Source organism: Bactrocera neohumeralis, chromosome 4 (assembly GCF_024586455.1).
Source record: "Bactrocera neohumeralis isolate Rockhampton chromosome 4, APGP_CSIRO_Bneo_wtdbg2-racon-allhic-juicebox.fasta_v2, whole genome shotgun sequence".
NCBI classification, from domain to species: Eukaryota; Metazoa; Arthropoda; class Insecta; order Diptera; family Tephritidae; genus Bactrocera; species Bactrocera neohumeralis.
In genome coordinates, this window is record NC_065921.1 from 15,941,408 (window position 1) to 15,965,500 (window position 24,093).

Consider the following 24,093-nt stretch of genomic DNA (forward strand, 5'->3'; position numbering starts at 1 on the left):
CGATCATTAATTATTGTAGCTTCAGTGCAACCGAAGTTAAAGTATTTGTTTTGTTTTTGAGTGTGTTCATCGAGACTTTAAGACTTAAAGAGCTTTTCTTGTGCGTTTCCTGGTAAAAATATGCAGAGAAGTTCTATCGATTGGGTTTTGAAAGCTGAAACTGAAAAATGATATGAAAATAGAATACTAAGAAGACACAACTAGTATAACTTCAAGCCTACCAAACCAAAGCTCTCTTAACCTACCCTAATGTGGTTGGAAAATATATTACAAAAACGAAAATCAAGTTAAAAGAAATAAATAAGCGCACTTCTCTCAAACTACACCTACAGCAATCACTTACTTTGTTTTACTAACTCCCCTTCTTCCGAAATACTAGACTCGGTAATATTTCCTACCCTCTGGCTGCTTCTTAAGCCATTTGCGTACTCAACGCCACTGGCACTTAGATGTTATTGACACTGACTCGTTTGTCGCATTCAAATCCCCTATGGCAGCCCAGACCAGACACACAGAACACACAGAGAAGCAACAACAACAACAACATGTCAAGCAGCTAGTATGGCGCTGTAGTGCAGCAAGGCCGTCAAATGCTCCGTCACGTCGGGAGGATTCTCAAGTTGTCGCATTCGGATTGACATTCAATACGAAACTTCATATGCCAGCGTGCACTCATGCATAAACACAGACAAGTATTTGTTCTTCTATAAAGCATATGTTCTGCTATAGAGAAATATATATATTTTTAAATAATACAATTCCAGTCGCGGTGCGTTCTGTGGTGGCATGCAACCTGCGATACATTACACTTCACGCCTTGTTACTCCAACCACACACATACACATGCTTAGGTGCACCTATTTGCTTTTCGCAATGACCTCCTCTTGCTGTCTTGCAACTCTTATGGGTTGAGTAAATCCATATGTGTGAATATTATCTTCTTATGCTTTTGGTTTGAGTGGACGCCGTTTGAAGTTGACGAAGTTTGTGGCAGCAATAACATTTGCTTGCAAATTACATCATTTGCAACGGCGTTGCAAGCAATGCAATATGTTGGTGCACTAAATAAAGTAATGGATAAGTTAGGTTATGGTGCAAAGACATGAAATGACTTTGCTTGTGCAGTTTGGCGCTGTGAAGTTTATGTGAACTCGAAGTAAAACCTTTAAAAGGTTCCTAACCTCAAAATTTATATAGTATTCGCTTAACAAGTTCGTCAAGAAGATACATACATATGTACAGAGAACTTTTTAGTGAGACAAGAAGCAGCATTAATACCGAGCTCTTCTGCTTCGCCTATTTTATTACCCCATACAATTTATCAAGCCTTTAATCCATAAGAATGATTCGAAAAGTAACCCGGTTTTCTGATGGATCTTCCATATGATATTTCAGCGAAGTCTCTTTTATGGGTATTGGATCAAGCCATATTAAGTCCTAACTAAAAAGTAATTTATCCATATTTCGAAATAAGCCTCCAAATTTTCAATATTTACCTTCGTATTTCGTAATTGAGTTTATTGAAAAAGCCCTGCAAGGCACCTATCGGTTAAATTACCAGTTAGTTATCCAACATAATATCGAAAGGGCTCTGAATATAAGGAATCTTGGACCATTCCTGGACATTCCTGGAGCGTTCTACGGAATCTTTTCTGAGCAGTATCCTTCTATACAACGCTGAATCAGAAGCCTTTTGACCTCTAGATGGACAGCAACAGAATGGAACGACGCTAAAATGCCCAAGGTAGTCTGTAGAGGTACTCCCCAAGGTGCAGTGCTATCTCCGCTTCTATGGATATTAGTGGTGAATAAACTGCTAAGGAACTTGGAAATCAAAACCCCTAAAATAGTGGCATACGTGGACGGCATTGCCATCTTAATAACCGGATGGTGTCTACAGACCATTACCAGTATTATGACCACCACTCTCAATACATCCCAGAACTGGTCATCGCAAGTGAGTCTGGGGTTCAACCCGGAGAAAACGGATCTGCTTGTGTTCGCAAGAAAGCACAAAATTCCCCTATGGAGGTTACCTCTTATAAAAGGGACACAGCTCTTTCTCAACCGACCGCATTAAGTGCCTTGGGGTAGTCTTGGACAGCAAATTGCTTTGGAAGCACAACGTGGAAGGAAGAGTAAGGAAAGCCAGCAATGCTTTATATGCGTGTAGGCAAATGCTCAACACAAGCTGGGTGCTCTCTCGCTCTTTTATGCACTGGCGCTACCCAGCTATTGTTAGATCGATTCTGCATTACAGTGCAATAGTATGGTGAACAGACGTACGGAAATCCACCTACAGGAGCTTTAATGACAACTCCAACGGCGGCTTTTGAACTGGTACTAAACTGGTACCACCTATAGACCTCTTTGCTGAAGACTATACGGTAAATACGGAAGGACTACTACTGGCAAACACCGACTACATGACCCCACTTTTCAACTGGGAAAGAAGGTTAAAACTAAACACTGGAAAAGATGGCTGACGTAAAGGTATGTCAGCTACGCCCAACATTCTAGGACACTCCAGAGTTAGGAATAAGGCAACCTTTTAAGTTGCCGGACCACTGCAATATATTGTAAGCTGAGGTCTTTGCGATTGTGAAAGCCGCGGAGCTGGTCTCTAATGCACCTGGAGGCAATTCCAGAGTCAACATCTACGTAGACAGCCAAACAGCAATCAAGGCAGTAACTTCGTATCGCATATCGGCCGGCAGTGTATTGAAAGATATAGCAGTGTAGGCGTTTCCTACTTAAATGACCATGAGGAGCACGTATGTTCATATTTCGACCGCAAATGTCTTGTTTTGCCACGAAGTCTGTAGCTCCCACGTTGTAAGTCAGCGAAGCTGTAAACTGTATGTACATATAATTGATCATTTTGACGTGCTGAGTCCATTTAGTAATATCCGTCTGTCTGTCTGTCTGTATATACGCGAACTAGTCCCTCAGTTTTTGAGATATCAGTTTGAAATTTTTCACACGTCCTTTTCTGTGAAAGAAGCTGCTCATTTGTCGGAACCACCGCCATCGGACCACTATAGCATACAGATGCCATGAAATCTGACCGATCAAAAGGAAAATAAAGATCTATTTATACCAGCCAAAGTTAAAGTTTTTTTTTCGTTCTAGGTTCGATCTGAAAAATTAAATTTAAACCTACAATTTTCATGTGAATTCTGACAGAAAATTATTTTTTAGATTATAAATAAAGAGATAAAAAGAAGAATTAAAAGAAGTTTTTACTCTTGACAGTCAAGAAGCGACAAGTGACAGAAAAAAGGCTGATTGTCACTCCTTCCAATAAATATTTGATGAGTTTTAATAACTTTAATCTTCACAAGTGCTTTGGGCAGTAGACAGTTTTCTGCCTTTTCTTGTGCTCTTGTCGAGTTGCGCTTACCGAGTGTGTGCGTCATGGCGCTAAAACAGCCCAAAGGAATTTTACAAATTGCTTAGACAGAAAGTGGAAATGTTTAACTTGCAGACGACGGCAAAGGAGCTTAAGCCCAGTAAGCGAAAAATTGTCTAATTATACAGGGTACTCAAGCGTCGTTACGATTATGTTGCTTCAGACGTATAAATAACAACAACTAATGACATTTATACATAAACTGAACTTTGTATCACTAGTAAAGGGATCCGACTAAAGCTGTAAAAAAAACATATGTGTGTATGAATATACGACAATTACATATGTCTGCCTTCCCTATCATGCGGCAACGGAAATACAAGAGCAGTTATGCTTAGCGATGCATGCGAGTTGCTATACTCAAAGGAACAAGTGCTCATACAAGTTGCATGAAATTTTGCCTGCAGGGCGTCGAACGTTTAAGTCATTTTCGTGGTAATGAACGACGACTGCTGCGACGAGCTTGCAATGAACACTTAGTTTCTCCACAATAAATACACTAACACCGCACACATGACGGTAGAGAGGCTTAAGAGCAACTAGGGACAAATCTGCGGATAGAAAATGCACAAATATATTATACATAGGATACCCATTCTTATATAAAAAGGTGTAGACAAATTACTTTAATTAATAAACCTCTAATACCACACAGACTTCTCAGCCCATCAGCCGCAAATTTGCTGAGTAGTGCAATATGCTACAAACTAACTGTAATTAAATACCATTAACGTCCCTTTTATTATAGTCTATGTCGTCAGGTAGTGTAAGGTCTTGCTGTGTGAGGAAATCGAGTCGCAATCGTAACATAATAAAATTTGTGATCAATGTTCCAATAGATGTCAGCAAATAGTTGGTTTTGGCAGAGATACGATGTTATTTATAACAAAGAAACCAACCTGACTTTTGAATGTGCCTTATAGATTACATCCTATTGTGAATTGAAAAAGTTCGTAATATCTAAAGTATGTTAGCTTTGATCTCGTAAAGGCAGGAAAAGAAAGAACGAAGCTTGAGATCATTCTATCTTTTTTTCTTTCAAACTACTTCGACAACTGTTACACGGTGGGATTTTTAACCTTCCTACCTGGACAGCTGGTTGATTACGTTCTTAAAGAAACCATAAGAGTCTCTAAAACTATTGGGTTAGGAAAGAAAATAATCCTAATATATAAATATCTTTAGTTCTCATCGTTCGCAGTTTTCAGCTGCCCAAATATTTGTATTTTTTCTTTTGTCTGATTTTTTTTTTTTTTGTGAAAAACTCTCTAAATCTATAAATTTTTTCACAATTGCAATTATTTTTTAAATAAATTTATGCTTCAAAAATCATTAATTAATAAATCGTTTAAAATTCTCTAATTTATAACTACCATTCTCAAACTTAACAAAACATTCTTGTAATTTGCTTGTTGGCAAGCATCATTACGCCCACTACAAGCACACACGAGAAAATCTATAGCAATGGAGGCAATAAAATGTTAAGAATAATGTAAACACGGTTCTTAAGAGATGTAGGCAGGGCTTCTGTTCGTAACAAGCGGAGCAAATATTTGTATTATGGCCATATATATGTATAATATTACACTTATATACTATATATATATATTTACTCGTATTATATATGGCGATATTTATATACTATAAACAATACTATAGTTGTCATGTTACCTTCGAACGATAAATAGCTGTAATTGGAACCTACAATTGTCGCAACCACTAGCAATATACCACACACAGCCGCAATTTGCCACAATCCACCATACAACAACAACTATCAAAACCCCTACATAAAAAATATTCTCACGAAAAAAGTTGATCAAAATGAGCAGAGCACTCATACGCCCCCGCCGGCCAAAAGTTCGTTCAAATTGCTGCCGGCAAAGTTTGAGCTGCTCATAACTGTACATTGTGTACGTGTGTGTGTGCATGTAATGCATGCGAGTGTATTATTATGTCAGAGTTGGAGACCACGTGCAGCTGAAGTTTGCGTGAAGATGTCAATCAAAGCTCGACAGCGATGATGACTATTATTTATGAGGCGGTAACGATGATTGCGCGCAAGAGTTTTATATCACAGATTCTGAGCAATGCTTGTAAGTGAATGCGCAAATTAGATATTTGCTGATATTGTTTGTGTGTGCTGCCTACTCAAGTCAACATAAAAGGCAGCTGCGTGTCCAAATATTTTTATGTAAGAAAATAAACAGAAAAAAAGTCACAATTAAATTGTCCCTAATTGGTTTTTGATTCGAGATAATTATGGGCTCGAAAGCAGGCTAGCTGTTGTGGGTAGCGCACACATAGTAAGCGCACAGTGTGTTGAAAATTAAACTAAATGGTCATAAATTTATTGAGACAGGCTAATATTATGCTAGCGAGAGAGTGAGAGATAGAGTTCGGCCGCTATGATGTAGTGGATGTGCAATACCGATAGAGGTATCGATAGTGAGGCTGCAGAGACTGTTAAAACTCGCGTCAAGCGAAGGCATCCTAAAGGATGACTACTTCTCTTGGACCTAGGAACTGAACTCCATCTGGTATCGCGAAGGACCAAAATGGATGGCTTATTGGCCTACCAGTTTAACCTAACCTAACCTATTTGAAACCATAGCAACTAGGTTATATCCAATCTTCCGAATAATATCAAAAATATTTTTTTTATTAGTCATTACGCCCCGGGTACGAGTTCTGTCATCAAAAACCTTCTAGTTTATGGGTAACGTACTAATTCTATATTAGCGAACGAGAGAGTGAGAAAGAAAAAGTGCGTCCGCTACAGTATAGCAGCTAAAGATATGTGTCATCAATATGGAAGAGTCGAAGTCGATCTATCCTCACGACAGTCGCATTTTCGTAATCGGAACGGACTCTAATTTCCATCCAGTAAAGAACTGTCAATTCGGCTGCATTTCTGACGTTCTTATCCCGCACGCAGTGAAGAAAATATAGCAGTCGTAGCTGAGAGTGTACACGGAGACCGTGGAGAGTCGATTCGGCGCCTTGCGCAGCAACTCGGACTGACGTATGGAACAATTTGGCGCATTTTTCGTCAAGATCTTTAATTGAAAGCATACAAAATACAGTTTGTGCAAGAACTGATGCCACTCGATCTTCCCAAGCGTCATTGCTTCGCTCTTGAAAAGTTCCAAGAAGATCCAAATTTTGTTCAGCGATGTGGTCCATTTCTGGCTCAACGGGTATGTAAACAAGAAAAATTGGCGCATTTGGGGCGAAGTGCAACCTGAAGAGCTGCCGTTTCTTTCAGAAAAAAAAACGGTTTGATGTGGTTTGTGGGCCGGTGGAATCATCGGTCAATATTTCTTCATGATAATCGACTATTTGATGCCTGAAATTGAAGTGGCGATATTTAGTTTCACCACTTCCACACAGTACATCAATCAAAGGATTTATTGAGAGAACACTTCGGTGAGCAGATAATTTTACATTTTGGGCCGGTCAATTGATCCGGTACGATAATTTAAGGGAAGTATGCTTGTTGTGTAAATCTCATTTGATATAAGATTTTGTTATTCAAAGAGATATCTTAGACCTATTGTAGATAATCTGGTGTCGTTATGGAATCGGTGTCGCACCGTCAATAGAAAATATACTTCTTTTGAAGACCTGCTAAGTATCTAAAGTTTCTTATGCCACCTATTTAACGTAATTCCATCCACTGTGAGACAGTAAGATGTTGCTTTTATTTGCGCAATCAGCATACGCTTTGATAAATATATTAGCATGACATAGGCAATATCCAAAAATAAATAAGTAAATATTCGCATGGCATGTAGGTAAATGCCTACGTTTAGTAAAACGCTTAGTGCTTGACAACTTGTGTAATTAATTAAAGTCAAAGATCTATTCGGTGTCCTCCTTTTGTGCGCACGCAATGCTCGAGTACTTTTGATTGGCTTACCCACGGAGCTAAGACCGTAAGTGGATCGACACTCAAAGCGCTAAGACAGCGCCAGCGACACTTGACATTTAAGTGAATTGGAGAAAACATCAATATTTATAGTTTTGGCGACTTATACCCATAATGAGACAGTTTGTAGAACATTTTTGTTTTGTTTTCAATACATTTAGCATTTATGAACCGTTCAACGGAACCGACAACATTCCTTAGTCCCTTCCTTCATAAAATTGCCAAAAATGGAACCACTTTGTTTAGGTACGGACTCATCTGATTTGTTTTTGATGCCAATTAGCGTGTGCAGGGTGAGCAGCTGTTTATTTGCGATACGAAAGGTTTGTCTGGAGTTATTGTGTTTCGAATAGAATCACGGTCATGGAATCGTTGAAAATATTGCTGAAGTGTATGATATACTTTTTCTTGGAGTTTTGGAGTCAACTTTATCACCAACACGGCTGTTTCAGTGGCACCTTTAGTAAAGATTGTGAAGTCATTGAAAACTTGCCTCATGCGAGTAGTCCATTCACCTCATCAAAAAAGTTTAAGAAACTCTACTTGAAAATCCCCTAGTTAGCATCAGAGAAATAGCAGAGGATCGTCGTCTCAAAATGCTTGCCTTTCATCGGCCTTTTCAGGCAAGGAAACAAAAAGAAGTCCGGGATTGCCACATCTGGGCTGTAGGGCGGCTGCGGAAGCGATGGCATGCCGGTCTTGCTTAAGTAGCTGTTCACAAGAAAGGCGGTGTGAGCCGGAGCGTTGTCGTGGTGCAACTTCGGACCCGATTGACCCTTCGTTTGAGTCTCTTGAGGATTTCCACGTACAACTTGGCGTTGACGGTTTGTCTAGGAGGAACAAATTCATGGTGGATGATGCCTTTGATGTCAGAAAAGACAATGAGCATCGTTTTCACTTTGGATTTGCTCATTTATGAGCGATCTCTTCCCGGCCCTCCAAAAAGGCCTGGTGCCACCGAAACACACCACTTTTTGCTAAGGAAACATCTGGATAAGCCTGCTTGATCATATCAAAGGTCTCTGTCGCCGATTTACCGAGTTTCACACAGAATTTAATCGCGTACCTCTGCTCTAACTAACGCTGCATTTTCGGCTTACGCCACTCACAGAAACACTTCGCGTTTGTCCTGACTCTTCAGGTGCTCGGAGGCAACTGATCAGCCGCTCGTTCGTTAGCTAGGAACGCCCCCTACCGAATGCAGTCGGTTCGCTCACGCTCCGAAGTACAGTCGCGGCGGTAGAAAAGCAGTCCTATTACTTTCCGGGAAAACCCTGTAATTTAAACATTCAAAATAACTCTTAGTTCAAAAAATACTGCATTTATAACGGATTTTTCCAAACAACAATCGTGAAGGGTATAAACCACACAGAAAATAGCTCATAATTTATACTCTCTCATCTCATTAATAACTTTATTTCATTTCAGCAACTGTTTCCAGCCTCGCACTCGCTCATTAAATGATTAAATTTTATTTGCACGACACTAAAACGTTTCATTGACCTAAGCGTGCGCCAGCAAAACGCTTTACCTCTCTAAGTGTTGCTAAGCGTTACGCTTCTCTGCTCAGCAAATATTGCACAGTTATGTACGCGCAATTGACTGCAGGCTGTCACAAATTAAACGAATTATCATGATAATATTAAAAAATAAACAAATACGACATTATATCATACAACAAAAACAACAAGTGACGCTGGAGCTGCGAAAAATTTCTAATTTCACATTTTTATGCGAAACTTCAATGAGCTCACGGAGCGCGCCAATAAGCGAGCGAGTGCGTGACACTTGCGTGCGCTTCAATGATTCCAACAAAAGCAACAAATTCGTGGTGGAAAATTCAAATGTGCGGGAGCAATGACTTCCCCACCGGCGAACCACCAGCACGCGGACGCCGCTTAGCACAACTTAATTAATAAAACGGTGGGGTGAAATGCACAACAAAAACAAAAAAAAAACCTAAAAACAAAAAACTAAAATAATTAAAGAAATAAAAAAGGTAGGAAAAGCAAAAAAGTTGTCTATCAAAAGCAAAAGTTTTTTGTTTTGTTGCTTTTGATTAATTACTTCGCCTGTCCGCGTCACTCACTCGCTCCAGCGCCTGTTGCTTCTTTCTGCACGTATGCTAATGGCTTGCTTTTAACAGTTAGCTGCGCACTAATTAAAAACTTCTGTTTACAGTTATGTATAGTGTTGAGTTGTTGTAAGTACACACCTGCGTGTTGTTGCGCATTTGATTGATGGCCGCAAAGGAGGCGATGCAGTGGCCGGGATTTTGATGATGCGCCTGCGGCAAGACCTCCTCATTCGGACCCGGTGGGCTTAAGTCGCTTGGTGTTTGTGTGGAATTGTTGCTGGTGGTAGTGACGTCCTCATTGTTGCCACCCGCGGAATTATTCTCCGTTGAGCTGCAAAGAGAAGCGCAAGGAAGGCACATAAGAAATGTATATAAAAATTTATGCAAGAAGTCGTAAAGCTTAGGCTATAAAAAGATGCTGGCAGTAAACGCCTTAGACATTTACGATATTAAATAATGAGTTTCGAAGGTATCGGTAACTGTCAATAAGTTTATAGATAAGTGTGGTTTAAAAATTCTGTTTTCTTGTTGTGTGAAAAGTTTTAATTTTACTCTGTAAAAATTTAATATTAAATATTTCATCTTCATAAACAGAAAAATTTGAAATTTGAGAATTATTCATAGGAGAATTATAACAACTAAAGATTATTAAAAATTCAGGGTCTACTTGTACTAGATAGACATTCAAGCAAAATCATTTATTCTAGACAGAAAAGACAGTAGTTACTTGGTGCCAGGTCCGGACTATATGGTGAGGTGAATACATAGGAACCTCCCAATTAAGCTGGCGAAACTTCTATCACGTCACTATCGTTATGAATAGTCCAGCGTTGCCCTGATGAAACACAATTCTTCATAATTGGGCCGAAATGGATCGATTTGTTTTTTGTGATTCAGTAAAGATTCGCAGAAAAAAAAGGTTGTTGTTGTAATGGTCATTTAGTCTCCGTTAGGCTGGTAAGGTTCAGATAAGTTGGCATCGAAGTCATCCAACGGTAGGCCCAGGAAGCGTGCTGTTTCAACGGGGTTGGACCTTAGGGAGAGGGGTATCAGATGTGTAGGATTAGCTGGGCAAGCAAAGAGATGGTTAGAGTCGTGGTTTCATGGACATGTCGGGGTCGATTCTGGATAAGTAGCAGTTAAACCTGCTCCAGTATCCAGAATGAAGCCGCACAAGAGCCACTCTCGATTCTCACGCCATTCACTGAGAGGGAATCGGTGAAGGTTTTTATGGCTCCACTGTGTATGGCGGTCAGTGCATGTCTGAAGTTAGTTGCGTCCGAAGGTTGGTCGTCGTATTGCCTTATGTCGTCGACGTAGTTGAGGAAGGATCTCTTGATGCTCCTAGTAAGCGGTTTCGCTTCAAGCAGGTGACTGCAGATCTTCCACGTAAACACCTCAGCAGAAACTGCCTGTTCATTCTTCATGTTCCTTAACTGGGAGCACACGGGCCTCACTGTGCAGATGTTCGATAGGAGACATCAAAAGGCATCCCGTTATGGTCCGGAATGCAGTGTTCTGGCATGTCTGAAGCTTCCTGGTCTGCGTATCACTGCATTCAGGCGACCATATTGGTGCGGCATAGTTAAGGACCGATCGGCGATTGCCTTGTATGTCGCCAACAACGTGTCTGTGTCTTTTTCCCGTGTGCTGCAGCTAGCGACTTGAGGATTTTGTTGCGGCTCTCCACTTTGGCAATAATCCCTATCGCGTGACGAGTCAAGCATAATAGGCTGTCGAGTGTCACACCTAAAATCTTAGGGTCATTGACAGTCGGAATTTTAACGCTATCGACTGCAATATTAAGGTCAAATCTGTACTCTTTCGTCCAATTTAGAAATATGGTCGCTGGGGGTTTACAGGGGGCTCTCCCACATTTTATATTCCGTGCAGCGAGGAAGCGAGAAAAGTCGGAGAGATAGCCGTTTTCTTTTGAGCACATGCCATCGATTCCATTACCCGAAGTTATTATCGTACAATCATCAGGTGATAGAAATTCCCTCTGGTGGTTGAGGGAGTTTCGAAATGTAGAAGTTAAACAGCAACGGGGGGAGGACACCACCTTGTGGGAGCCCTTGTTTAACTCTTCTCAACTTAGAATTTTCAGCTCGAATTGTCGACCGCTCAGGTAGTTCATAGTCCACCCTTTCAACCCTGGAGGAAGCGTAGATTTCGTCGATGTCCTCAAGTACCATTGTGTTGTTGACCGTGTCAAAGGCTTTTGACAAGTCCAACACTACGAAGATCGTTCTCTCGCAGGGGGATTTTTGATTGAGATCATGAACTGGACGTTTATGACGCTAAGTGTTGTGATGGTCCTGTGCACTTTTAGGAAGCCTTGCAGATGGTTTGCTAGACTCAGGTAGTGAGCGAAGGTCGGGAGCAGCAAGGCCTCAAGTGTCTTCACTATTGGGGAGAGGAGAGTTCTTGGATGAGTATTATTCTGTCGGCCTAGTAAGGAAAACAATATTCTTGTAAGCTAGTGACGGATTTTAATGATTTTTGAAATACCTAGAAAGAAGTTTTATTTTTAACAGAAAAAATCACAAATCGTCGTGTGGGCAACAGAGAGATGGCAGAGGATCTCTACATCTCTTAGGAATCGACCAAACCATTTTGGTTAACGTTTTGTTGAAGAGTGTCTACGCTTGCTTCACAAAAGTCCTGAATCTATTACAAAAAGGACTTTGATCACTCTTTTATCACAGTCTAGCGAATGGCGCTCCAAATTACGAGCTGAAGCCGAAAAAAGTATAATTCATTGAAACAAAACTGGAACTGAAAAATCATATTATGCGTTGGCATATTATTGGCTCAGTAAGCAATTTTAAAAACTGTAATTAATAATTTTGTAATAAAATAATAAAAATATTGTTTTTTTGGTCAGTCCAGATCAAAGTTGTTCAGACGCTGATAATATACGTACATATATATATAAGTAATATTGCGTATACGCCGTGTCAACTCCTCCTCATTAAACGAAGAAAGTGCTTGACCTGAACTTAACTGAACTCACACGACCAAAGCTGACCTCTTTGGCTGCCGGCCCGTCTCAGTTGTTTACTTTCAACCGCCAACTATTCTTAAATGCGCAATTTTTCACTGAGGCAGGATTATCTTATCGCAGCAACACCAAGTGTTGCTGAATATATTCAACTCGTTTACGCTCAACAAAACGCAGAAAATAAAAGCAACAAAAAGAGAAAACAAAATGAGGCAAGCATCCACTTTGCAGTCAAAACAAATTGCCAAATCAACTTGAAAAATTCGTCTGGCTTAGTCTGCATGATTTATGTGTGTATAAGTACCCGGCTCACATGTACTGTTTGTGTGTGTGCGCGACGCTTGTCTGCGCTGCGGCATTGGCGCTTCACAGTGTCTGTCGGCCTCCCATTAGCATATATATGTAAGTAGATAGATTTTAGGCCATCTTCTGTATTGGTTTACTGCCGTGTCACTGCATTAGTAGTCCTGCCCACCGCATATAACGGTACAGCCGAGTAGAAGCGTGTATGTAAATATGTAAAAATCCAGAAAATTACCAGTGAATTGGCAGCGATTGCGGACGCGGTGACTTGTTCGCCGCTGCTGACTCCCGCTTTTACCCCTCCCGGTTTCCGTCACGGCCTGCCATTTTGTAGGATTTTCAGTGACAACATTTTGCGGCTTTGCATGATTGATTCTGGCGCTGTCGAGTGGCTTAGAGCACATTTCAAATGTAATTTAGTTGCTCATTTTGTGCTTTCGGCTCCACTAAGTGGCAATTTGGACATGATGAAATTTTCGAATGCGGCATTTTCATTCGCAATTGACAAGTGATGAAGTGAGCTTGCGTTTCTATTTTTGAAAAGCGCTGCAGATTTGCAATGAATGGAATGCAATTTGAGTAATTGATGGGTTATGAGTGATAATATCTGGGTCGGCATTGCTCAGCTGTTTTTGGGTCAGAATAAAATAATAAATTTAAAACATTCGGAAGATTGTATGGATATGTTGCTTCTATGTCATATTTAGACCCTTCTTGTGGGTACTTTCTCGGTGGAATCTCATTTTTTCTCTGGAAAAATATAGCTCAACTACTCATCAGATATCAATATTCTTATTGGAAAAAATACTGCACACATCCTTCAAAATACGAAATTTCATTGAGCAAATTTAACCGCAAAGCAAGACACATGCATTTTTTCAAATCGTTGTCAACAGTCGTCGTCAACGCCTAAAAGCAGACTTACTTGTATGTCAACAGACCACAAGCCAGACAAATAGCAGTGACAGCGAGACAACTGGGCGACAGAAAAATTGGCAATAAATTGTAGAACAATGCAACAAAAGGCAGAAAAACTGACGAAGAGAAGGAGGAACAAATTGTGGGTGTCCAATGCGCATAGCAACGGACATTGATGTTTTGGTTATTGTGTTGACTTGTGCTTTCCTAAATTCTATTTGAAGGGTGGCAAAGAGCAAAGTTGAATAAATGTTTCGGATGGCGTCATTTTCATGTTAAAAGTGCTTTACTTTAATTCAAGTGGAATAATGTAATTATTTACTATGCGGAATTCAAATGCTACGAGTTTGCAATGGATTAGTGTTTACATGGAAAAGTTAATAAGGGGAGAAGTGATAGTGCTGAGAGTAGTCTGAAAGAAGTATGTACATTTACAGCGAGACGCATTTCCAGACAAAAAAGAGAGACTGAAATGCGTGAGTACGAAGAGCTTGACAAGCTGGCCGACAGGGATAATGCAGAAGGTTTCAAGACCGGAGCATACTGTTGTAGAACCCCCTGAGGTGATCTAGTGACTGATGACCAGAGGTTACTAAAATTATGGAGGGAAGACTTCTCCAGCTTGTTTAATAACAATCAAAGCATAACACCAGGAGATGGTGGACCCGATTCCCCAATCTATGACGATGGAGCAAACTTTCCATTGCCCGATGATGAAGAAGTTCGAATAGCAATTACCCGTCTAAAGAACAATAAAGCGACGGGGGCCGATGGATTGTCGGCTGAGCTATTCAAATACGGCGGAGAAGAACTGATAAGGAGCATGCATCAGCTTATTTGCAGAATATGGTCGGACGAAAGCATGCCCGACGATTGGGTTTTAGGTGTGCTCTACCCAATCCACAAAAAACGTGACCCCACAACTGCGCCAATACCATGCAATAAGCCTTGTCTACATCGTATATAAGGTTCTATCGAGCGTATTGTTAGAAAGACTAAAGCCCACCGTCAACTAACAGATTGGACCTTATCAGTGTGGCTTTAGACCTGGCAAATCAACAACCGACCAGATATTCACCATGCGCCAAATCTTCGAAAAGACCGTGAAAAGAGAATCGATACACACCACTTCTTCGTCGATTTCAAAGCTGCTTTTGACAGCACAAAAAGGAGCTGCCTTTATGCCGCTATGTCTGAAATTGGTATGCCCGCAAAACTAATACGGCTGTGTAAACTGACGTTCAGCAACACCAGAAGCTCCATCAGGATCGAGAAGGACCTCTCCGACCCGTTCGATACCAAACGAGGTTTCAGACAAGGCGACTTCGTGTGATTTCTTCAACCTACTGCTGGAGAAAATAATACGAGCTGCAGATCTGAATAGAGGAGGTGCCATCTTCTATAAAAGTGTACAACACTTGGCTACACCGATGATATCGATATCATTGGCCATAACAACCGCGCCATTAGGTTGGACAAAGAAGCGTCGCAAATAAGTCTGATAGTTGCAACTTCGGACTGACTAGGAAGGCTATTGAGAAAGTTCTCTCTCGACGAACAAAGACCAAATTCTACAAATCACTCATCATCCCCGTCCTGATGTATGGGGCAGAGGCATATACGGCGACAATATCGGATGAGTCGGCGTTATGAGTTTTCGAGAGAAATGTTCTGTGGAAGATTTGTGGTCCTTTGCGCATTGACAACGAATACTGAAGTCGATGGAACAATGAGCTGTACGAGATATCTTCCAGTATCGATTTTTTTAGGTTTAGTTAGGTTAGAAATGTTTAGGAGATTGATCTACTTTTTTAAGGACCTGAATAAACCCGCTTACATGAACAGACTACTTATGTGCCATATATCCAGCGTCAGCTGTACTTAACTTAGAAACTTCAATCCACAACTTTTCCTACTGGGCACCCACGGTTATTAGGAGCTTTACGGCTTGCCAACTGCAGTCAATACTTTACATCGACATAAACCGTAATGTGCATGCTCGAACATTACCAACTTCCTATGAGTGCCACATTAAGTGTGTTGGCGCAGTTACACTTTTATGTCTTCACCCGAAAGTAAGTACTTAATACTTTCATGCTCATATGTAGGGTAATGTGTGTAATAAATATTGAGGGTGCAGTGCTTTGTGGTGCGACAGTAATGACCACGCCGCGCTTGTAACATGGAAAATCCGTGATTTAGGCGACAAGCCGATACACCCAATCCCAAACGGGACATTGTCTGCATAAAAAAGTGCGCTCTGTCACACGAATAAACCATTTTGGGGTGGAAAGTCGAAAACTTTTTGAGTAAGCGTTATGAGTTCGCTTGGTTAGAGCGATTTGAGGGTGAGTTTTTGAGCTTCTACATAAATTTTAATGTTTTGTGAGTTGGAAAAAAAGTTGCTTTTTAAAAATATAAATGATATTTAGTACTTACATATTTGATTTGACTGGCAGAAACATATTAGTTTTTGTTTTTATTTGCTTTACGTGTTGTTGTAAAAATTCCTCCTGCTATGGATGAGCTAGGAAAATTTATAATGGCAGTGTATGTTTTTCCACCTCACTCTCTCTTGTTTTTCCACTCTTTTTTTCCTATTTAGTGATCCATTTCGGTAGCGCGTCTTCCGTCACACACTTCCGTTATTTATTTTACACAAATTGCCTATTATTTCACCGTTCTATTGCTTGGTTTGTTGATTACAAATCTACTTGATATTCGAGCTTGCGGCCACTTCAGTCAAAACACGCACACTTATGCACCGTTGTGTGTGAAAAATTTGTAGAAATTCTTTTTGTGGTTGTTGTATTTGATTCCTTGGCATGCACTTCGGTCACGAGTACTTTCAAAGACACAGCTGTTTTGGATCACACGCACTTCTGGGTGGCTGAGCTGAAGTTGGTGCTCAATTTAGTTGAAGCCGGGCAGTAAGCAGACGCTTTAGAAGCAAAAAAATTTGTTTGCTCTGAGCCCGTCTTTTTAGCTGTAAATGGAAGAGTAATGAAGAGTAGTTAGTAATATAGATTTGTTTGAATATGGTGGTTTATTTAGTAAGGGTTTTATGTATGATAAATACATACATATAGCCATTTATATGTATGTATATGTTCACAGCAACCAGCTGTGTATTCAGTTCAACCGCAAATGCTGCCTAAAGCCCAAATCTTCTTAATGAAAGTCAAACAAATTGCTATTAACTCGCATGTATAGCATACTTTTAGGCGATTAAAACCACCCTCAAGCAAGCATGCGAGTCAAATGTACGAAATACCAACACATAAAAAGCTCTCGCGAGTGTATAAAAGCACGAAAAATATTTGGGTCAATTCGCCAATCAAGAATACGAACACAAACATATACAAATATACAAGCAAACAAAGATACATACACACATACAAATCAAGTATAAATATTTGCAAAGAAAAATTTTGAAACTTATTATACCCTGAACAGCGTAAATGTAAATTAAGTTTGTCACGGAATTCATAACATATACTGAAGAAAAATTCAGAGACACCAGAAAAAAATAAACAGCATTTAGACGACCTATGGAAAGCTTTTTTATTTGAGCAGATATGTTGATGAAATTTTGCATGAATAATTGCCCAAAGTAACGTTCTAATCTCCGAGCGAATTGTTCGAATCGAACCACTATATAATATAGCTGCCATACAAATTGAACGCTCAAAATGAAGTCCTTGTATGGAAAACGTTTTTATTTGAGAAGATATCTTCACGAAATTTTGCACGAATAATTCCCCAAAATAATGGTATATTTACCGAACAAATTGTTCAGATCGGACAACTATAGCATATAGCTGCCATACAAACTGATCGATCAAAACCAAGTCCTTGTATAGAAAGCTTTTTTATTTGGCGAGATATCTTTCCGAAATTCTAGAGAAATCATTTTCCAATACAACCCTGCAATTTACAAATAAATCGTTCAGATTGAACTATCATAACTTATAGCTGCCATAGAAACTGGACCCTCAAAATGAAGTTTTTAAGGGAAGACTTTTCGATTTGAGAAGGGTATTCTTGCTATAGTTCATCAGAAGTTAACGATTCTTTTTATTTTTATATATGTACAAAGAAGTAAATATTTATACACATACACACACAACATACACAAACATACATACACATTAATTGTGTCGACATACATTTAGATAGCAAATGATAAATGAAAGCACGCAAAACAATTGTCTCTGTCTGCTTTGGCATTGGTTTTCCGTGTACATACATACAAGCTCACATAAATAGCGTACAAGACAGCTGCCGTGAGACGCCTAAAGTGGTGAAATCTACTTAGTCATACCACCCATTCGTCGTCTCCCTTGCTTGGCATGTCTGATGAAGTGTCAAAATCGATGTTGCACAGTGTGCGCAGGTTTATTTTGGAATTCCGTAGATTTTGTTGTCTGCCTATACATGTTAACGTCTTTAATACACACCCATGTAGGAGAACAGCAATTTAGCTGTTAAGCGCCTGTGTGTATACTATACTTTAAGTTACATGCTTTTCGTGTTGTGTTTTAGTCATATTTTTCATTTGAAGTTCAGAAAATCACTTCTGCTTAATCGAGTGCGAAATTTGAAATTGTGTAGCGAATTATCGCTGGCGTCAAATAAAGTTATATTTTACAGCCATATGCATGTACTTTTAGGCGCACAAGCATTTTATTAAAGAGAAACAATTTTAGAGACAATTTTTGTATCTGATATAATTTTCCAATTGAATACGTAACAATCACAAATATCTCTCTATTGAAAACGAACAGCTCTAATCAGTTGTTACATTTCGTTATTTAGAGAAGTGCCAGGTTCAATAAGTTTTGTCGTTCGATCAGAGAGGGCGTTGCTACTAGCCCAAAATTTGTTTGTTTTGTCGGTACACTCTTCGTATGAACGTATGTGAAGTTTCATTTCAAACTCTTAATTCATTCACTGTTTGCAAGTCATTTAGTATCGCCGTGTCACAGTATTTTTTTACAATGGAAAAAATTTAATATCGTGCAGTGATAAAATTCTTATTTTTGGAAGGTGTAGCACCAAAAGAAATTTACGAACGTATGTTAGAAGTGTATAATGATTGTTCACCTACAATTAGAAAAGTAGAAAGATGGGTTGCTGAATTTAAACGTGGTCGTACAAGCCTTGAAGACGATCCACGTGAAGGACGTCCAAATCAGCACCAGAAATCATAGTCAAAATACAGGTTATGATTTCGCAAGATCGTCGATTGACAGAGAGAGATTTAATAGAGGCTCTACATATCTCGTTAGGCAGTGTAAGGCATATTTTAAGTGAAATTTTGGATTTTAGAAGGCTGTGTGCACAATGGGTGCCGCATTCGCTAACAATGGAACAAAAACACATTCGAATGCGATTTTTGGAGCATTTTAAAAAAGATAAAGTGGATTTTGTGCATCGATTCATCACTGTGGATGAGACTTGGGTCGATTGCCATGGCTTGAAGCAAAACAAGAGGCTAAAGAGCTAAAAAGCTTCATTAAAACAAGAGGCGAAAGAGTGATGTGAACCTGGTTGTTCGGCTTCGAAACGAGTTCGTGTTTAAAAATCGGCCATGAAGGTTATGGCATTGGGATGAGAGAGGAATTTTGTTTGTAGATTACTTGCAAACTGGCACAACTATTCATTTTGAATATTATTGCAACCTTTTGAATCAATTGAAGGAAAAAAATTCGTGAAAAAATACTCCGTTTGCAGAAGAAAAAAATCCTTTTTCATCAGGACAATGCACCGTGTCACAAAAGTATTTTGACAATGGCTAAAATCCATGAATTAAAGTTCGAATTCTTGGAGCATCCACCGTATTCACCAGATTTGACCCCCATTTGTTTCCAGAACTTAAAAAATTTATGCGTGGCAAGCGTTTTTCATCAAATGAAGAGGTCATAATGGCTGTTGAAGCGTATTTTGCAGAGCTTTCGGATTCTCAATTCAGGGATGGGATTTGAGGATCATTGCAGCAAGTGTATTAATGTTCAGGGAGATTATACTGAATAATAAAGTGTTTTTGAATCATAAAATCGTGTTTTTCTTATCAAGCAACTAAACTTATTGAACAACCTGGTATTTGTGAAGAGTATTATCGATTGGGTGCAAACAAAGTGGATTTTTTTCTGATTTTTAATACTTCACTATTTAGGCAAATTCACTTCAGTGTTATTATTATTTTTTGTTTTGCATTGTCTTAAGGTCAACTCCATCGATGGAAATTGAATGGCAATGAGTTGAAATAAACTTTCGCCACTTTCGTTAAAACTCGCGTCAATCATAACCAAAAATTAACGGTAGACGCGCCAGTTGCAGACATATTAGCCAATTTATCAAGCCCACGTGCCAAAACCGGCGTTAACGGTAGAGCAAGCAAACAAAGTCAAAGTGCAGTTACGTGCAACCAACAGACAAATAGACTTTAGAAACCATACAAGCACACTCACACATACATATACACATACAAACATACATATATTTGCAGACATGCATTGGGTGTGGAAAGCACGAGCGAGTCTCCTGCTATAAATGTGCATATGCAAGTATGTGTATATATTTATATGTATAAAGCATACATATTTATGTCTGCCACAGCCGCCTATTTGTCTGGCGGCAAGACATTCACTTCAGGCACATGCAAACACACATGTGTAAGAGTAAGTGTACATACAAAGGCATGCGTCTGGCCACTTGGCAACGTATGCAAAAAAGCAGCAACAACAACACAAATTGCTGTGACGCGTTTTTTAATTTTTTTTCATTTTTTTCTTTCTTTCCATTTAATTGCAATTGCAAATTTTTGCTGTATTTTCACTTGGCATATGTTTGCATGTGTGTGTATATATAATTTATTTACTGGTGCACGCACGCATTGAATGCAAAAACCATGCAGCAACAACAAAAAATGTATTTATTGCAAACGCACGACCCGCCCGACACACTGTGCCACATTTGGCGGCACAAAGCTAGCAGCAAATTGCAATAACAGTCAAACTGCAAATAACCGACGCGCGTGCATATATGTTTATATGGATAACAGTTTATATGTATGTATATTCATTTAGTGCCTTGGCGGTTATAGAAAATATGTGCGTTGAGTGTTGTTGTAGGCGCTTTGAATGCAGTTTTTGATGTCGCAGCACATTTGTTGCACCTCGCCGCAACTTAAATATTTACAAAGCGCTTGTAAAAGTGCAGTTATGCTCACGCTTGTTGTTGCATGTGTGTCAACACACATTAAACGCACCAATAATGCTTAAATTAAGCTGCAGAAATTTAATTAACTTGCAAACTCAGCATTTAATCGCTTGCATGAAGCGTTTGTATACTTGGGTGTGTGAGTGTGAGCGTGCTGAGGAACGCATAATTTATTCAGTTATGGAAATGTCAGCATCAATGATGGCAATGATGTGACATTCAGTTTATTTATTGCGCTTTTATGCACTTGCTGCATTTATTGTACAGTATATTTCCATACAAATTAGAAATATTGAAGCAATTTTTTAATGACCAGGACGGCCATCAACATCTATTGATAATCAACACTTCAAAAAAAGAAACGAATTTGTGCTTGAGAAACGACGATTAATAATCAGAGAACTTATTGCCATCGTTGAAATATCATAATGATCAGCGAAAAATAGTAAGACCTTTACCAAATTTCTTTTTGTCTAGGTTGGTAGATGTCAAATGTCATATCAAAATACATCCAGGACGGCCATAAGAAAAGCATGTCAAATTTGGCGCTTGGTTCAAGAACTCAAATCATTTTTTGATTGGTTTCAAAATGCAAAATTTGTTTGAAAAGAAAAAACGTTAACTTCGGCTGCACCGATGCTAATATACCCTTCACAGGTGCATTTCTTTTAGTAACTATGTGTTCAGTTTATATGGCAGCTATATGCTATAGTTAACCGATCTGAACAATTTCTTCGGAGATTACAGTGTTGCTTTAGAAAATAATCTACACCAATTTTCGTGAATATATCTTGTCAAATGCAAAAGTTTTCCATACAAGAACTTTTTCCGATCGTTCAGTTTGTATGGCAGCTATATGCTATAGTTAACCGATCGGCACAATTTCTTCGGAAATTACATTGTTGCCCTAGAAAATAACCTGTGCAAACTTTTGTGAAGATACATTGTCAAATGTGAAAGCTTTCCATACAAGAACTTTTTTCCGATCGTTCAGTTTGTATGGCAGCTATATGTTATAGTGGTCTGATATCGGCAGTTCCGACAAATGAGCAGCTTCTTGAAGAGAAAATGACGTTTGCAAAATTTCAAAATGATATCTTAAAAACTGAGGGACTAGTTCGTATATATACAGACGGATGGACAGACGGACATGGCTAAATCGACTCAGCTCAACATACTGATCATTTATATATATATACTTTATAGGGTCTCTGACGCTTCCTTATGGGTGTTACAAATTTCGTGACAAACTAAAAATACCCTGTTCAGGGTATAAAACAGCTTGGCGTTAACGTCTGTGAAATAATGATTTCAGACTACCAGGATGTCATGAAATGTATTATTTCTGGCGATGAGTCTTGGATCTATGCTTACAACCCGGAAACAGACGATCAATCGGCCGAATATCGTGGCAAAGTTGAGGCGAAGCCGAAAAACCATGTCAAAAATCAAGGTTATGTTGACAGTTTTCTTCGTTTATCGCGGTGTGATGCGCTCCGAATTCCTTCCGACCGGCCAAACTGTCAACAAGGAACACTATTGGAGTCTGCATGAAGCTATTCTTAAAAACAGGCCGGAATTACGGGCTGACAACTCTTGGTTTTTGCAACACGATAATGCACCGTCACATGCTGCATTCATTCTTCGTGAGTTTTTCGCCAAATTTTCAAGCAAAATCGTGCCGCTAAAACCGTATTCGCTTGATTTGGCTCCGTGTGATTTTTGGCTATTCAGCAGACTCAAGCGACCGCTCCATGGAAATCGTTTTGAGTCAAATGAAGACATTCAACATGAATCGCTACGCACATTGAAGGCTATTCCGGAAATTACCTTTAACAACTTTTTCGAAGTTTAGAAAAAACGTGGGCACAAGTGTATTGTGGCAAGGCGGCTTATCTTGAGGAGAAAGGCATAGTTTTTGAAAAATGTATTAAGAATTTTAAAATTATGAAAAAAGTCTTACTATTTTTTGCTCATAGTAGTACGTAAATTGCCAATTACCTGTCACCTTCCCAACGATCACTTACGCTTTTCTATATTTGTTCTCCCTTTTAAGGCTTACTAATTCCAGCATTACTGTGCGAAGCCCTGCGAAGATAGCATCGCATATCAAATGAACAACAAAATGCATAGAATTCAATTTGCTGCCAATGAGTGCGCCAAAGCGGAAACACGAGTAGGTACTCGCATATTAGCCGGCAACAGGTATAAAGCCAGACAAGTCAGCGAAACACAACAAAAACCATCAACGCCCCGCCAACAACACCCACTTCGGCTGCTCCACCATAAATTAGCACGAAAGGTTTGCAAGCACTATTCACATATAACGGAAATGGGGGCAGCGGCGGTTGTGCTGCTCCATGCTTGGCTGGCTGTCAGCCTGTTGATATGTCTGCAGGTCTACAGGTCTGTCGCCCAACTAACTTTAGTATAGAGAAGTCCGCAGCAAGTGCTGAGTGGCGATTAACTGGGCTTGGGTGTGCTTGTACATATGTATGTATGTATAGATAGTTTTGCATATTCATGTTTTTTGCTTTACTTTATTTTGCATATGCCCATTTTACCTACTGCCAACACATAGATACATACATATGTATATACTTGTATAATATATGTATATAATATATTTGTAAGTACTCGCCACATTATTTATTGCCTTTACTATTGTCGCTCGGCTGGCTTTTAACGCAACGGTTAATGTAAGTAAACACACGCAAAGCAAATTAAAGCGAGCCAAAAGAGAATTGGCAGTCAGCAAAAGCAGTTATTTGACCAGCATTTTTTCGACGATTTAACACGCTTTTGTTTTCACTCGACTATTTTGCTTAGTTTTCGCTTTCCGACAAATTACTGTACATATGTTTATATTCTTGTCATGTTGTTGTGCACATGGGCGAATAGTTGTTGGTGGCAAATGTAAAATATTCATCGTGGCTGTGCTGGCTGCGGCGCCTACGCTTGGGGCATACAAAATGTGGTTGCGGGCCAACAACGTCACGGCGCGGCGTCACGACTGTTAGACACAGCACACATTGTTAATTGTTGTTATTGTTTTTGCTATCTTAGTTGTTTTGCTGCTGGTTCGTGGTGTATTGAACTCGTTGACTGTTACAAATTTGGTTAAGAGTTGCAGTGAAGTGATTTGGGGGCAGCCTGGTGAGCGACAAGCGCGACTTAAATGGCTAACGGGCGAGTTCTAACGAGTAATTAGGCTAAAATTTAAT

At 39.5% G+C, this 24,093-nt stretch overlaps 1 protein-coding gene across 1 annotated transcript in view; it reads right to left on the reverse strand.

Annotated features, from left to right (window-relative positions):
• LOC126756175 (kelch-like protein 17) overlaps positions 1 to 24,093 on the reverse strand; it is a 62,569-nt gene that overhangs the window by 9,219 nt on the left and 29,257 nt on the right. Inside the window, 2 exon segments of the mRNA XM_050469032.1 lie at positions 9,559 to 9,751; positions 16,085 to 16,631. Coding sequence (XP_050324989.1) covers positions 9,559 to 9,751; positions 16,085 to 16,110 — 219 coding nt within the window. The 5' untranslated portion in view covers positions 16,111 to 16,631.